Genomic DNA, 17,293 nt, shown 5'->3' on the forward strand with positions numbered 1-17,293 from the left:
TCGTTAAATCGAGCAAGTTGTATACTTCACAAGTCTTTTATCCAGATTCAATTTGGACGAGGTTCATCTGATTTTTTACTTTATTTTATTTTTAATGTATTTCCTTCAGCAACTTAAATTATCAATTCCAATAACAAATAAATTTACTCACAGATTCTTAGTTTTTTTCTTTACCAGGAAAAATCTACTGATATTCATTTTAGTGATCTTTACAGATTGCTGAATCTTCAAATTAAGAAAACAAAATAATTTATTTAAATCGCCTAAAATAATATGAAAATCCAATCAAACCTTATATATGCCGTTTGATAAATAAAAGATCCAACCTTATATGGCCTTGATATTAAAGTAGTCACTTGTTTTGTCCAAAAAGTGGTCATTTTCTCATCAAATATTGTAAAAATTTGAATTTATGAAGATTATAAGCAATGGTCTCTTTTAAAACTCAAATAGGTTCCCATTACAAGGTGATATGCTTTTCAGTCAGATGAGCGCTCGGCATGGGCAACAAGTGCTTAGTGTTTTTTTTTTTATTGAAACTGTTTGGTATAATTCAATTCAACCTTTCGAATCTTAAAATCACATAAAAATTATATTTATACAATGTCTTTTGTCTTTTTGTTACATATTTATGTAAACAATAATAAACCAATACAAAAAACACAAAGATACAATCCTTTTAACTAACTTTCATCTTAATTTGGTGTTCCATAATGATTGTATAAATCACCTCTTGGCTCTTTGATTGCTTCATGTCAAGATCTCCTCAAAAGGGACTGGACTTGTTGCTTATCTCATATCTACTAAGAAAAAAACTATGTTGCTGATGGTCTTGCTACTTTTTAGTCATTCTCTGGACCTGAGTGTCCAAATTTTCAACCATTCCCCTTTCTTAGTGTGCTCGAACTATTTTTGAAGATTTTATAGGCATCTTTCATTGTTGTTATGTTTTTAGCTACCTCCCTCTTACCACAAAAAAAAAAAACATTCATCTTAATTGTAGTAGTTACTGTTCTAACAATTTCAATCAGTGTATTATAAAAAAAAAAAAAAAAAATCCACATAAGTGTTTGGACAATGTTTAGGTATTCATATTTGAGTACTAATTTTATATTCATAACCAATCAAATGAGCACATCAGATTAGTATTCAAATCTGAGTACCTAAGCATTATTTTAAGTGCTTGGTTCTATAAAACATGCCCATAATTTTATGAATAATGCTATACTTACCACATTTCTTATACCACATTCTTATACCATCTCACGTGTCATTACTTTATTGGACAGAGTTTTTTTTTTCTTTTTGAGTTTTTATTTTTATTTTTTAGTATCCAATGTATGAATGTCATGTAAGTTGCCACATAAGGTGGTATGAAATTATGGTATAAAAATGTGGTATATCTAGCACTACTGTAATTTTATAGCATGGGTCAATTGTCATCCTTAAAAAACTATGTGTACGTTTTAAAATTTAAAGCAGAATAAATTATTTTATGTATTTTTAATCTTTATATTATATCAAATTTTTATGTAATGGAAGTTTCTTTATGTTGCACTTTTCTTTATCAATCATTTAATGCAATCTAGCTCGAAATGAATCGGATTATTACAATAATAGATCAAATTGAATTACATGATTTACATCGCAAAATTTATATATTAAGTTTTGTTAAAAGCTTTTAACGGTTTCACAAAAAAACATACCATATTTTTTTCTTGTTCGACCCATACCCGACATATCCGGATCCTCTTAATCCGAACTCGGAGGTTTCGTAGACCAGTCACCAGCTGATGAGCATAAACAAATGCTCAATGCCAACGTATATTTTCGCATTTTCGTCGCGCACCACTTTTTCTCTCTCACAGTCTTCGTTCATCCGAGAGTCTTATATTCACATTTCACATTAAATTATTCCAGAGCCCCGATTGAGATCCAGAGAGTGTTGCAGCTTCGGCAATGGCGAAATCGAGCGCAGACGACCAGGAGCTGAGGCGAGCCTGCGAGGCCGCAATCGAAGGGACCAAGCAGAAAATCGTGATGTCGATCCGTGTGGCGAAGAGCCGAGGGATGTGGGGAACTCACAAGTTTGGCCGTCAGGACATGGCCAAACCTAGGGTTCTTGCTATTTCCAGTACGCAATTACTTTTTCTCTTCCTCCTCATAGTTTTATTTTAAGAATGCTTGCTCCTACCTGAGATCACTGATCGAGAATTATGCATTTAAATTAAATGGCATGCGTTTGGGGATATTTATAAGAGAAATTGAGCTTCATTTTCACTTGTTTAATTGTCACTGAATCAGTATTCACAATCATAATGCGGTCGGTTGTTTAATTGTCCTTTCCTGTCAATTTCTATTCCTAGTCATGAGGACTTCTGTGTTTAACTAATATGTATTGAGAATTCGCAAGACAAGAGTTTCCAAGCTTAGAAGAATGGTGTTAAATGAACAATGTTTCCTTTAAACTCCATAAATGCCATTTAATATTGCATTGCTTGCAGATTTGCTTCAAAGACATAAGTCAGTCAATCTTACAGAGCAGACAATCATTTGATTATTGTTACCACTTAGTGGTATTTAATTTGTACGTGACTGTTGGTGATGGTTTGTGCAGCAAAAAACAAAGGTTCACGGACTAAAGCCTTTCTTCGAGTCTTAAAATATTCCAATGGAGGAGTTCTTGAGGTAAAGTCCAGTTTATTTATCTATAGAATTTTTTACTCTTTGATTTGAGGAAAAAAACATTGGTGCAGTTGGTTAGTAGCTGTAGCTTTTTAGTTATATATTATTTGTTGGGAGGTGGGGGGGGGGGGGGAGGGAATTTTGCCTACTTAGGCCATGGGGTGGATGGACCAGTTCTTAGGCTTGTATGAATTACAGGCAGGGCTTGGACGTTAATATTCAAGCTGAGTCTGGCCTGCTGCGTGCAAATGGTGCTTGAATATTTGATGAAACTGATTTAATCTTAACTGTAATAAAGTCTTTTCTGGCAATAAAAAACAATTACTGTTAACAATACTATTGTAAAAGACTAAATAAAGAAACGAAAAAGAAAAAGAGTTGGTATCACCACCCTTAGCAATAGTATCTTATTTATTTCTGTGAAGTTGCAATTGGTTAGGGACTTTCCTTGATTACAAGTTCTCAGAAGGTTTTTTTACTTGCAGCCTGCAAAGTTATACAAGCTAAAGCATCTTTCAAAGGTGGAGGTTATGACAAACGACCCTAGTGGATGCACTTTTACTCTGGTAATGCTCCATCCTCCATGTGTCTATGAAAAAGCTCTCTTTATGTTGAGAATCTGTTTAAAGGAATATGGCTCTTTCAATTAAGAAAAACAAGAAACAATGTTTGAAAAAAATTGTAGTTCCATTTTCTTTTTTCCATTTTAGTCTGACTGAATTTCTTGTAGGGTTTTGATAACCTTAGGAGCCAGAGTGTTGCTCCTCCTCAGTGGACCATGCGAAATATTGATGACAGGTATGCTATCGAGAACAATACACATTTTTAATGCTATCCATTCATTAAGCAAACTAACTTCTTAGCTTTTGATTACTGATTATCATACTTTTTTTTTATTAAAATTTTTTATGTAGGAACCGCCTTTTATTGTGTATTTTAAACATATGCAAAGATGTACTGGGTGAGCTTCCGAAAGTTGTTGGTATAGATGTTGTGGAAATGGCGCTTTGGGCTAAGGTGCATATAATGAATTTATACACCTGTAGTATTTTAGATGTTATTCAGATTTATAATTGAAGGGTTCACTTGCTTGTGGATCAGTAATTATAGGTATAACTGTATGATTAGAATTTTCTGTTAATGGTAATTTCTTTTTTGTTTTGGTTTTGAGAGAAATTCCGTTATTATTTTTTTTATTTCTCCTTTTTTTTTATTGGGCTTCTTCCATGCGAGTATGCTGCTTAAATTCCATTAATTAGTTATTAGTTACTTTGTTAGATTACTATTTGCAATTCATTTATTCTCCATTTATTGTCCAAAAAAATTGATTTAGGAAAATACACCAGTAGCCACTAATCAAAGAAATCAGCAAGATGGACCTGCTTCATCAACAATGACTGAAGGTGACTTGAAAGTAACCGTTGAAAAAGAACTTGTCTCCCAAGCTGAGGAAGAGGACATGGAGGCACTTTTGGGAACGTATGTATTGAGGAATTGTCTTTGTTGTGATGTAGAGAATGTTTGTGCTTTATTTAATTTGTCCAGTTTGGTGATATTCATTTTTAGCTAACATAAGATTTTATTTGAAGCGATTCCTTCTTTGAAAATGAAAACAAATATATGAGCACAAGGTGGATAGAATGTTTAGATTGTTAGGAAGATCTTCTGTAAATTCCTGAATTTTGTTATATTTGATAGACAAAACTTTGGTTTAATGCTGCCTTAGTCATGATTTACATTCTGCTTTGATGCCTGCCAAGAGGTCTGAACAAGTGGGGAATCCCAAATAAACCTGCTCTTAGTCTATTGTTACTTTTTTTTTTTTGTTTTTTCTGTTTTTAAATTTAACTAGTTGGGGTTGACAAATTCCAAACGTCAGGCATCAATGCAGAATGTATGTTATGGACTAAGACAAATACCATGACTTTATAGGACACTCTTAGTCCATTATTACTTTTCTTTCCCATTTTGGATTTGGGTTGACAACTTCCAAGTTTGATGATGAGTTTTGGAGTTTTGTTTTATTGACTAGTTTTCAGGATTGTTTGTTCCTATAAAGTCATGGTACTTGTCTTAGTATTCAGTTTCTTATTTCTTTGATATGCTGTAATTTTAAGATTAAAAGCATAACTCTCCTAGTTACCTTCTGTTGGAACTATCTTGATATAGTTGTGATTTCTTTTGACTGTGGGCATGATATGCAGTTATGTTATGGGTATTGGTGAAGCAGAGGCATTTTCTGAAAGGTTGAAGAGAGAACTTCTGGCTTTGGAAGCAGCAAATGTGCATGCCATTTTGGAAACTGAACCTTTGATAGATGAGGTGATCTTTTGCTATTCAGTTGTGCTTAATTATGATGGCATTTCATCTTTTTGGAGTTGTTAATATATAGTCGTTTTTATGTTTTGGGTTTTTCCCTTGGTTTCATTTTTCTCAAACAAAGTGACTTTCTCAATCCACATCTTCACCTACCATTAAAGTTTGCTGTTGCCCATGTGGCTAATGACTATAGTATATTTGGCGTTAGACAGGTCAGTTTTTTCCCCCTCTTTTGGCCATGAGGTGTTAGGTAGGCCTAAAAATGCCATTTTGTCTTGTTTTTCAACCACTGTAATATACCTCACTTCGATGTTCTCTTCTTTCATCTGCTGACCTTGTCCTTGTTTAGAGCTTCAACTGTCTTTTGCATTAACGGTGTTGCTATCTGAGTCTGAGAAACTTTATTCATCTGTTAGTTACTTGCATACATTGCTTTAACATTGTGTGTATGAGATTGCTGTGAAAGCTATTTTTACCTGCTTCTAGGATATTGATTGATGGTTGTCTATTTTCTTGTAGATATGTGATGTTGTTGTTTATATGTTCAATTGTGGATCTTGTAGGTATTGCAAGGGCTTGAGTCAGCAACAAATTGTGTCGATGACATGGATGAATGGTTAGGCATCTTCAATGTGAAACTCAGACACATGAGAGAAGACATTCAGTCGGTAGGGACTCTAGATACCTTTGATCATTCTTTTATATTTTTACTATTCCTTCGTGTACTACAATTTGTTTGTTTCTAATGTGCAGTTTATGGGAGAACAATTATTCATTCATTTTTGTTTTACTTTATGTTTTTGCTTGTTTCTTATGGCCCAAAAATGGCATACATGTAGATGAATCATGAATGTAGCACTGTACATCTAGTCAAGGCTTCCATTTGCCTGTTTCACGGAGTTGTATTCAGAAAGTATTAACAAGATTGCAAATTGTTCATTTTAGTTCCTCTCCCCCCCCCCCTCCGATTTTCTCATGGTTTTGTGATACCCAGTACCGGAAATATGAATGTCTTCTACTTGAATGCTTGACCTCTTCTTAAGTTGGCCTGTAACTTTTTCTGTTTGTGATGTCCAGATAGAAACCCGCAATAACAAGTTGGAGATGCAATCTGTAAATAACAAAGCACTCATTGAAGAACTCGATAAGCTTCTTCGAGGTTTGCATGTTCCTTCCGAGGTATGTTGTCCATCATGTTTAACTGTGAGAGATAATTGATTAATTTGAACTTGGGAAACTTGTTTAGGACTAGGATCTATCTAATGACGTTTCATTGGTGTAGTATGCAGCATGTTTGACAGGAGGTTCATTTGATGAGGCACGTATGCTTCAAAACATAGAAGCATGTGAGTGGTTAGCTGGTGCTTTACGCAGTCTTGAAGTACCTAATTTGGATCCTATCTATGCAAACATGCGAGCTGTATGCACTCTACCTTTCTCATTTGTTTCACTTTTGTTTTCTTTTTCAAGAAATTGTGGGTAAATGTGTGAACTGTAGAGTTCTCATAACTTGTGGTGTGAACCTAAGAACACTTTAAAGAACCTATTTAATTTGCTATGATGTCAATTAATCCCGATTGTAGATGTTGACATGAAGCTAGATTACAAATAGCAGTTTTGATTATTTGAAATCATCTCATTGTATTGGAGGTAATTAAAATTCTTACAGGTTAAAGAGAAACAAGCGGAACTTGGAAAATTGAAATCTACATTTGTTAGAAGAGCTTCTGAGTTCTTGCGAAATTACTTTGCTAGTTTGGTGGATTTCATGATAAGTGACAAGAGCTACTTTTCTCAGGTGCACCTTAGGACTTGGGCTTTTGTTAATATGATAGCAAATTTCATTTTCTGAGTAAAGTTCTTAATGCTAACTATTGTTGTTGATTTAAACAGCGGGGGCAACTGAAAAGGCCTGATCATGCTGATCTGCGGTACAAATGCAGGACATATGCTCGCCTTCTGCAACATTTAAAGGTCAAATATCAGATTAATTGCATTAACTATTAGGACTTGTGTTGTTTCTACTTGCGTATGTATGTGTTTTTTCTTTTGCTTATCCCCTAACCCCCTTCTTGCCTTTGCATTTGCAGAGTCTTGATAAGGATTGCCTGGGTCCATTGAGAAAAGCATATTGTAGCTCACTCAACTTGCTTCTTCGTAGGGAGGTAAGAAACAAAAACCTTATATTCTATCACCTGATTGTTACTTCGATTATATAACCGAGGTACCTGTGTTTTAGATGTATTATTTGGTTTCTGTCTTATCATGGACATTATCTTAAGTGGCCAGACTTGGGTTTTTCATCTAATGACCAGACTTCCTGATAAGAATGTGACATGGTTTGGTCAACTCAGAATCATATAGAACAAAGTGATGGTGATTTGATTCAGCATGCATCAGTAACCTAATTGAATCTTTCTTGTTGTTGAAATTTATTGTTTTACAGTGGTTCGATAAATTTTAAAATTAAGTATATAATTTGATATCTACAGGCTCGTGAATTTGCAAATGAGCTTCGTGCTAGTACAAAGGCATCAAGAAATCCAACTGTTTGGCTTGAAGGGACCACTGGGACTGGTCAAAATGTGAATGCCGCAGACACTTCTACCGTTTCTGAAGCTTATGCTAAGATGCTAACAATTTTTATTCCACTCCTTGTAGATGAGGTTATAGCCCAGTATATTATAGTTTCTTTAATCCAAATAATATGTATCTTTGTATTAAAGTCCATTCTAATGGCTCAAACTGCAGAGTTCTTTCTTTGCGCACTTTATGTGCTTTGAAGTTCCTGCACTTGTTCCTCCAGGAGGTACTGCTAATGGAGATGAATCTGGATACAATGATGACACTAATGATGATGATTTGGGAATCATGGACATTGATGACAACGACAGCAAAGCTGGTATTTACATTATTATTTTGTTCTAATTCCTTGTGTGCTTTTAGTCATACATTTAACTGTCTGCAATACATGCTTCAGACTTCTGGCAGTTGTGCATCTCTCTCTCTCTCTCTGTGGCATTTTATACAATTGTCTAATTTTGTAGGTAAAAGTTCAGCAGAACTTGCAGCATTAAATGAATCTCTTCAAGAATTGCTTGATGGAATCCAAGTAATGCACACAACATATTGTCTATTTGTTTGAACCTGCTATTGAATTTTTGTTGCCTGCACACTCTTTGTTTTGTGATTGCATATTGATAGTGTTCATGGCAGAAGAAAAATTCCTTGAATTTTCAGAAGAGTATTTATCATTTTAAAGTTCCTGGGTTTCACTGATAAAAAATGCCTATTTATTTGGTTTTCAGGAAGACTTTTATGCTGTGGTGGACTGGGCATACAAGATTGATCCTTTACGCTGCATATCGATGCATGGGATTACGGAGCGCTATCTTTCTGGTCAGAAAGCTGATGCAGCAGGATTTGTGCGTCTCTTGCTTGGTGATCTGGAGTCAAGAATCTCCATGCAGTTCAGTCGTGTAAGCTTTTGTTTTAAGTGGTGATCTTGGTCTTCTGTATTTTAAGGTTATGATCTGAGCCCAAGTCACTATTGTGTTCTATTGCAGTTTGTTGATGAAGCTTGCCATCAGATTGAAAGAAATGAGCGCAATGTTAGGCAAATGGGTGTCTTATCATACATCCCAAGGTCAGATGGATTTGTGTTGCTTATGCTCCTTTTGTTAAGGCACCTTCATATCCTTTTTGAGAATCTAGGCAGTTATCAAGTTGAGGTCTGGCCGGTTTTGGTCAGATGCTATAATATTGAGACACCAAAAAAGGAAAGAATTTTGATGATGCAAAGTTTTAAAGAAATTTGTCAGCTCTGATCAGGCAGCTACTTATGCCATGCGAAACAATATATTTCCTATCTGTTTGGTACTTATTGTTTCACATTATATTTTCTTTTCCTTACTTTTACTTAGATTTGCAACTCTGGCAACGCGAATGGAGCAGTACATCCAGGGACAATCTAGGGATTTGGTTGATCAAGCATATACAAAATTTGTGAGTGCTTGTTTCTGAAAACATATTCTTGTTATCGATATGATGAGTAGCATATTGCAAACAATGTGACATGGATGTCAGATATCATGGTATTGCAAAGCAAGTTGCTTGAAGATAGCGATATTGAGTTTAGTGGGCCCTTGCTGCAATGGGCATACAGTATAACTGATATCCGTTGATTCAAGCATAACTTAGCCTAAATAGTTTTGGTTTTTGTGTTCCCTAGTAATATGTTGTTCAAACAGTGATATATGATCACAGTGGAAGCTTCATAAATAAGTTCCTCAAGTTTGAATTGAGAGACCAACTTTTTTCCCTCCCTTTTGTCAACACTTCCCGGTCTATTGGCTATGTGAAATTAGATGATGAGAATTATTATTAGTTTTCCCAGTTTTTAGTTACTTGAGTTTGAATTGAGAGACCACCTCTCGTTTCTCCCTTTTTTTACACTTTCTAGTCTATTGGCTATGTGAAGTTAGATGATGAGAACATGTGAATTTATACCAGAACTGTAATGATTGTCTGCATTTTCTTACGTGAGATTGTTTGACAGGTTAGCATAATGTTTGTGACTTTGGAAAAAATTGCACAAACAGAGCCAAAATATTCCGACCTTTTTCTTTTAGAGAACTATGCTGCATTTCAGAATAGGTATTCTCCTTTTTCCTTTCTACTATTATCAATGTTTTTATTCTTTTGACTTACCTTTTGATTAGAATCAGTTTGCTTGCAGTTTGTATGACCTAGCAAATGTTGTGCCCACCTTGGCCAAATTTTATCACCAAGCAAGTGAAGCTTATGAACAAGCTTGCACACGTCATATCAGCATGATCATATACTACGTAAGTAATCCACTTTAATGCCAAATCTTATAAATTTTTCTTCCCCCCCGGGTCTACCTACATGGTAGAATTGTTATTTTGTTATAGTTTATAAAGAAAAAGGGAACGGGTGAAAAGCATATCATTCAACCAGAGAGAAAGTGGAAACTACACCCTGCAAACAAACAGGCTATATAGTAACCTTTCTGAAAGATAACATCCAGGCGAACTTAAACTGCAATAATATTCTTATAGACACTGCAATTTTCACAAGGGCAGATATATTTTAACAAACTCATATAATTTTTCTTCTCTCTCCTTCTCCGTTCTAGAGTTTTATTTATTTTTTATTAAATAAGGAGGGATGAGGGTGGGTGGATAAGCATATCACTCAACCAGGGAGAAATACCAGTACATGTATACATCAGGAACAACTATAATATTTATGAAGACACTGCAAGTTTCACGAAGGCATCTAGCTTGCGAAGAATCATTGATCTTTAGCATAGATGTATAACTTAAGTCTGACAACTCCTTGACATAATATTTTTCTATCTGCTATAATATCATTGGGTTTCCTTTTGCAGCAATTCGAACGGCTTTTCCAGTTTGCTCGAAGAATAGAGGATTTGATGTATACAATTGCACCAGAAGAGGTTAGTGCGTCGGTGATCTTTAAATGAGGTTTCTTTCTTGGTCATTAAATCAGATATAGACGGCTGAGATGCATATCAGTGCATCTCAATTGTTCATATCTGGTCTAACAGTTGAAAAACATAACCTCATTTAATGTGTGTGGCTGAGTCACTCTATTGTTGCCAGAATCATTTCTGTGGAGTTTTTTAATTTTAGAAGTCTATCTTGCTGGATGTTATGGCTGATATCAATTTCCTTCACAAATTTTAGATCCCTTTCCAGCTTGGTTTGTCAAAGGGAGAGATGCGGAAGATTACAAAATCAAGTTTAACTGGGGTGAGTTGGCTAATTTTCCAAAATTTCTTTGGTCTCACGACTCTCACCCTCACTTGTTCATTGCTAACAGTATCTTGCTTTACTTATACAGCTTGACAAGTCCATCAGTGCAATGTACAAGAAGTTGCAGAAAAACATGACTTCAGAAGAATTGCTGCCTTCTTTATGGGATAAATGCAAGGTATGTGGGATATTTTCTTTTTGAACATGTTTGGGGCTCCATAGTTAAAGATGGTATGAAGATTTTGTTTTTTTACAGTATGCCGAAGTGCATATTTGACCACTTCAAAATTCTTGTTTACAATTCGCATGGACAAAACTTTTTCTGGATTGGTGGGACAAGGATGCAAGAACCAGCATCGGGAACCCTCCAAGGGGCCCAAAGGCTACTCAGTTCACTGAGAAGTCCTATATGTTAAAGCCTAAGCCTGTAAATAATGATAAAGGATTAAAAAATCCTCAAATCTTGCTGCTCTGTATAATTATACAGAGATATCCGCGCATTGATGGAAGCCTCATCCATTGGTAATTGTAATTAGTTTTTATGCACAGTATTTTTGGAACTCTTTGCTACCCTGTGCAGTGCCATTGTGCAATCTTACAACACTTTTCTTCTAAAGTTAATGTCCAATATGAGATGGGACTATATTTCATGCATGTAATAGAAGTTCTCAGGGAATAGAAAAAGATTCTTGAAACGACATACACTTGTTGCTACAGTATTCCTTTTAAAAAAATAATTGAGAGTTAATGTACTGGTCATGGTTTGATTGAAGATGCCTCTCTCAAGAAACCATGTTTCTTATTGATAATATCTAATGGTTGTTGTGGATTTTGACAGAAGGAGTTCCTTGACAAGTATGAAAGTTTTGCCCAACTCGTTGCCAAAATTTACCCAACAGAGACCATCTATACTGTAGAAGAAATGAGAGAAATTTTGGCTTCCATGTAAAGTGAGAGTTTGTCTTGTATAATCTTGATAGCTTCTTTTGAGGGATGTATTTTTGCTTTTCCTGTAATCTTTAGGGTTTAGGGTTGAGACATTGTTCCCATAATTTGATTTATTATAAATGTAGATTTTTCAATTCTCCTATTGTCAATGTCGGTTGAACAAACACGTGTCATTGTCACAATATATATATATATATATACTGCTAATATATTTTCTGTGTTCTCCTTTTTTGTTCCCACTATCTGTTGTTTTGTGTGCCAGTTCTATTTAGGCTTAATTATCGATTTACTACTCAAAACTGTAATTCATTTCCACTTTACCACCTGAAAGTTTTTTTGTCTCAGATTATCACTCATAACTTACATCCGTGTCTCATTTTCTTTGTTACGTCAATAATTCTGTTAAAAATAATAACCTGGCCGTTAATATTGACGTGACGCGCTAGATTTGTGCCATGTGTCATATCTTTTCTATTATTTTCAGATTTTTTATTCTTATATTTTTATAAACTTTGAAAATTAATTAAAAATAGCTTCGAACTCAAAAAAATACATAAAAAATTCATACGGACTCGTCTTAACTAGCACTAATTTAATATAAGGTTAAATTACCAATTTGTCCTCTAAAAATTTCCAAAAAAATTAGAAAGTCCAAATTTATTTCTAAAAAATTAAAATAAATTTCTCTCTATTAAATAAATTCTAAAATTTTTGTAAATTCTTGGAAAAATTCTCAAAAATATTTTAGAAATTACCAAAAGCCTGTTTTAGAGAATTATTTCGAGACTTTACAAAAATTGAATTTTTCTAGAATTTATTTTATAGGGAAATTTATTTTCCTCTAAGATCGAGAGATCTTTTGGGTAGCAAGTGTTCACGAGAAATGTATTGTTAGTTTTTAGAAGATTAACGGTGCAGACCTCATATTTTTTGGAGTTCGGGAGATTATCCTATGAATTTTCAAAGAGTCTAGAGTATTTTAATTTTCTAAAAATAAATTTGGACTTTCCAAATTTTTTGAAAATTTGTAGTGGGAAAATTGGCATTTTGACTCTATAGTAAATTAGTACTAGTCAAGACAAGTCAGTAAGAATTTTGCGTGTATTTTTCTAAGTTCGGAGCTATTTTTAATTAATTTTCAAAGTTTATCAAAATAGAAAAATAAAAAAATATATGAAAATACAAGAAAAGATGTGACACGTGGCGCACATCTAGCGTGCCACGTCAGCATTAACAACCATGTTATTATTTTTAATGGAATTGTTGACGGAACAAGATAAAATGAAACATGGATGTAAGTTATAGGTAGTAATTTAGAACAAAAAAACTTTCAGGTGGTAAAGTGAGAATGAGTTACATTTTTGGGTGGTAAATCGATAATTAAGCCTTCTATTTAAGATAAAAAGGAAATGTGGGTTGGTATCCTGGCCAGAGGATCAAAAAAATTAAGAAAATTGCTATTTTTCTTTCTTTCTTTTTTGGATGGGAATATGGGATTAGCAAATTGCTATTTTTTAAACTTTTTTCACTAGTCGGAAGGACCATGCATTTAATTTTTCCCTGGGAGCATGGTAAAAATGCAAATAATACTCAATTGTTACTAAGGAATAAAATTTCGGATTTCGAGGAAATTTTGAAAATTTTTAAATTTCGACAAAAATTTGACGGAAATGATGGAAATTGATATCAAAATACGAAAATTTTAAATGAAATTTTACCATATGTTTATTTATCATATTATCTACTAAATTGATAAAAAATATTGAAGAAACCAAATTATATAGTAGGTTTCATGTGATATAAGATAAATATAATGCACGCTGAAGACAAATACTGTTAAATAAAATTAGTATAAAATGAAATTAGTATATTATCTATACTCTATAATATATACACTAAACCCTATATATTTTATAATCTATATTCTATATTGTTTAGGATATGGTATATGATACTAGGGTTTAAGCCCTTTAGGCTACTTTAAATTATTTTTTATATAAAAATATATTATAGTTTACTAGTTTAGGGTTTAAAAACAATTAAACGAAACTCCAAAACGGGCAAACGAAATCCCAAATTATTTTTTTTCTTCACAATTAACCTAAATGCCCTAAACCTCAATCAACCCTAAACCTTTTAATTTTTTTTTTCTTTTTTTTTTTTAATTTTTTTTAATTTTTTAATTTTTAAATTTTTAAATTTTTTTTTCTTCTTTTTTTTTCTTTCCTTTCCCTTTCCTTTCTTTTGCCCCGAGGCTCCAGCAACTCCCCTCTGTTTTCTTCATTTCTTCTTCATCCTATCTCTCTCTCTCTCTCTCTCTGCATCTCCTCCCGCCGTCTCCTGTCGCCCCCTGCCCTCGCCCCATCGCCTCTCTCCCTCGATCTCCCCTTACCCTCGCCTCTCTCTCCCTCGATCTCCCCCTGCCGCCACCCCTCTTTCTCCCTCGATCTCCCCCCTGCCACCTCTCCATTTTTCTGCAAAAAACCCAGCTCCAAAACCAGATCTCAAATTCTCACTGCCAAAAATTTCGCCGAAATTTCGACGAAATCATCCTGAAAATTTAGCAAATATGGGTTTTGATTTCGACACCCCAAAAAATCGAAATTTTTGGCGAAATTTTGCCGAAAACTTCAAAATTTAACACCCTCATTGTTACCATGTAAGCAAGAACTTGTTTAACTAAATTATAAGCCTTTTCAAGTTATACCACCTTGTTAACCAGCTAGAGGAATATCCTTTGGAATCTTGAATTTCTTTTTCGTCAAATTGATTTAGTATCTTATACACAGCTGGTTGAAATGACATCCCTTGCATCATTCTAAAACTACCCCTAAAACGGTACCCAATTTGGAGCATTCTTGTCTACATTTGAATCTTTTACATTGTCAGACTTGAAAAAATGTCAGAACTTAGATTAATACAATGCATATTACTTCTAGTTAATATAATATCAATTTTCAACGACCAGCAACTAGCAAGTCACAGCATAGAAAGAGCTGAGGTCCTGAGGAAAAAAAATAAAAGAAGACCGGCTTTGCCTTTGTAATTGTAAGAGAGGCGAAATCTCAGCCTCTAAGGTGCGCTCGAGGCTATGATAAAAAACGTGTTTCGTGTTTCGTTTTGCTCTGCTGCACCAAGTCACCAACTGACACTTTTGTAGTTGTCAGTCGTCAACGAGCAAGTCCAGTGCACATCGCCACCGTCCACTTGTCCACTGAATCACCCAATGGACGGTGCCGATGACCACCAACCAGTAACCTCCTTGGTCTCTTAGTCTCCAAAGTCTCAATTTTCTATGGACCTGTGATTTTCTTCCAGTCCCAGGCGTTATCTCCACGCACCCAGAAGTCCAGAGCCTCCTCTAGTCTTGCGTTTAGATTTCTGGGTGTTGGGGGGTTTGCGCTAAGGCAATGCCAACATGGAGTCTATCGATCATTTCTCGGACAGATTTCTGAGAGAAGATCAAACGGCCCAGCCACGGCTTCACTACACAGTCTTGAAAGAAGCAGATATAAGTCAACGGAAACTGCGTGATATTACAGAGGTGTGCTCAACAATCTGTGTGTCAAGAGCGGCAGCGATCATCTTATTCCGCCACTGTAATTGGAACATCAGTAAGTTGTTTGATAAATGGTTTGATGAGGAAGACGAGGTCCGAAACAAAGTGGGTTTGTTCAAGAAGAACCCACTAGTTCAATTCTCGTCTGATGGGTCATTTACTTGTGGAATTTGTTTTGAAACATATGCTAGTGATATAGATGATCATAGAATTAGCTCCAATTTTTGTGGTCATTTTTATTGTAGAGAATGTTGGGCTGGTTATATTAGCAAATCAATTAACAATGATGGTCTTGGATGTTTGTCTCTAAAATGTCCTCATCCATGTTGTGGTGCTGCTGTTGGTGAAGATATGATTTTTTTGTTGGCATCCAATGGTGTTGATAAGGACAAGTATTCGCGGTACCTTCTGAGGTCTTATGTGGAAGACAGTTATAGGAAGGGGAAGATAAAGTGGTGCCCTGCACCTGGTTGTGAATATGCTGTAGATTTTGTGGATTATGTTGGTGGTTATGGAGCTTATGATGTTTCTTGCCTCTGTTCTCATAAGTTTTGTTGGAATTGTAACGAGGAAGCTCACCGTCCAGTGGACTGTGAAACTGTGGCAAAGTGGATGTTGAAGAGCAAGAATGAGTCTGGAAATGTGAATTGGATTCTGGTACACACCAAGCCTTGTCCGGAGTGCAAGCGACCCATTGAGAAGAACCAAGGTTGTAACCATATGACATGTAGGGCACCTTGTAAATTTGAATTTTGCTGGATATGCCTCGGAGCGTGGTGTGGCCATTCTTGTAATGCTTACCAGAGGATGAAGGATGAGAGTCAGAACAGGAAAGAGATGGCAAGGTTGTCTTTGGACAGATACACTCATTATTATGAGCGTTGGCTTGCCAACCAAATGTCTAAGCGAAAAGCTCTTGAGGATTTTCAGCTTGTCCAAAATGTTCATTTAAAGAAGCTCAGTCAAATATACAAGCAAACCAATCCGATTCTTAGTTTCATAACAGAGGCCTGGCAAGAGATAATCGAATGCAGGCGGGTGCTGCAATGGAGCTATGCATATGGGTACTACATCCCTGAGCATGAGTATGGTAAGAGGCAGTTTTTTGAATACTTGCAAGGTGAGGCAGAGTGTGGGTTGGAGAGGTTCCATCATTGTGCAGAAGTGGAACTAGAAGAGTATATCAATGCTGATGGAGCCATTGAAGATTTCATTGAGTTTCGAACAAAGCTTGTCCAGCTGACTGTCGCAATTGGAAATTACTTCAAGAACTTGATGAGAGCTTTGGAGAATGACCTATCAGAGATAATGAGAAGCTCTTATGAGGATTATTGGTACTGTGAGCTCTGTTCCCATGTCAATGCTGGGTCTACCACCAAGTGTGTGATGTGCGCACACTCTCCACTGCCTGCGAAATTCTAATCCAAGAAGGAATTTATTGGTAAAAGCTTTTTCGTGGGATGTTAACATCAATTGAGGTTTCAGAAAAATAAGAAGAAGCAGCATTTTAGGTGATCCTTTTTGTTAGGCAATATGTTTTTTCATTGAATGCTGTTTTCAACTTGTGTATATTTAGCATTGCCAGACGTGAATGCCTATATGATCTACTCACTTTGTATCCTTATACATATACAAATATATAATGAAGACTAAGAATCCAAATCAGGTTGGGCATGCTTTGATTACTAGTGGATCAAGTGGAATAGTCCACTCTTGCACTTATTAAATTTGTTCTGTCACTCTTTGGCACAATCAATGAGTCTCGTAGTGTTGGCTCCTCTTTGGCACATACAGAGTCTTGGTGCCTCAAGCACACTTTACATTAAGATCCCAATCCAAAGCCACCTAAAACACGTCAAACTACCATGGCTAAGCCACCAAATCCGTAGGACTAGTACTCTAATTCCGATATACAAGGACTTTAAACCAATTCCATGGTGAAAAAGAAGCTTCATTATTATCCTTTTCAAAATAAGAAAAT

The 17,293-nt window shown here is 35.3% G+C and overlaps 1 protein-coding gene and 1 pseudogene across 2 annotated transcripts; both read left to right on the plus strand.

Annotated features, from left to right (window-relative positions):
• The first annotated feature begins 1,803 nt into the window (after window positions 1-1,803).
• Window positions 1,804-11,887, plus strand: LOC147278293 (exocyst complex component SEC3A). Of its 2 annotated transcripts, XM_086249811.1 has the most exons (25): window positions 1,804-2,134; window positions 2,618-2,688; window positions 3,171-3,251; window positions 3,416-3,483; window positions 3,600-3,702; window positions 4,019-4,164; window positions 4,890-5,007; window positions 5,568-5,672; window positions 6,082-6,183; window positions 6,287-6,424; window positions 6,674-6,802; window positions 6,898-6,978; window positions 7,095-7,169; window positions 7,497-7,670; window positions 7,756-7,906; window positions 8,052-8,116; window positions 8,313-8,483; window positions 8,571-8,650; window positions 8,928-9,009; window positions 9,563-9,660; window positions 9,743-9,851; window positions 10,418-10,486; window positions 10,737-10,802; window positions 10,894-10,983; window positions 11,644-11,887. In XM_086249811.1, the coding sequence occupies exons 1-25, from the start codon at window positions 1,960-1,962 to the stop codon at window positions 11,752-11,754; spliced, it is 2,658 nt and encodes an 885-aa protein (XP_086105937.1). In that variant the 5' UTR covers window positions 1,804-1,959; the 3' UTR covers window positions 11,755-11,887. The 2 variants fall into 2 exon arrangements, 1 of the variants encoding a protein (XP_086105937.1); XR_015123253.1 differs by lacking the exons at window positions 10,737-10,802; window positions 10,894-10,983; window positions 11,644-11,887 and having other exon boundaries at window positions 9,732-9,851.
• Window positions 11,888-14,779: 2,892 nt separating this feature from the next.
• LOC147278294 (putative E3 ubiquitin-protein ligase ARI8 pseudogene) lies at window positions 14,780-17,039 on the plus strand (annotated as a pseudogene).
• The last annotated feature ends 254 nt before the right edge of the window (window positions 17,040-17,293 follow it).

Source organism: Dryas octopetala, chromosome 7, assembly GCF_963921425.1.
Source record: "Dryas octopetala chromosome 7, drDryOcto1.1, whole genome shotgun sequence".
Lineage (NCBI taxonomy): Eukaryota > Viridiplantae > Streptophyta > Magnoliopsida > Rosales > Rosaceae > Dryas > Dryas octopetala.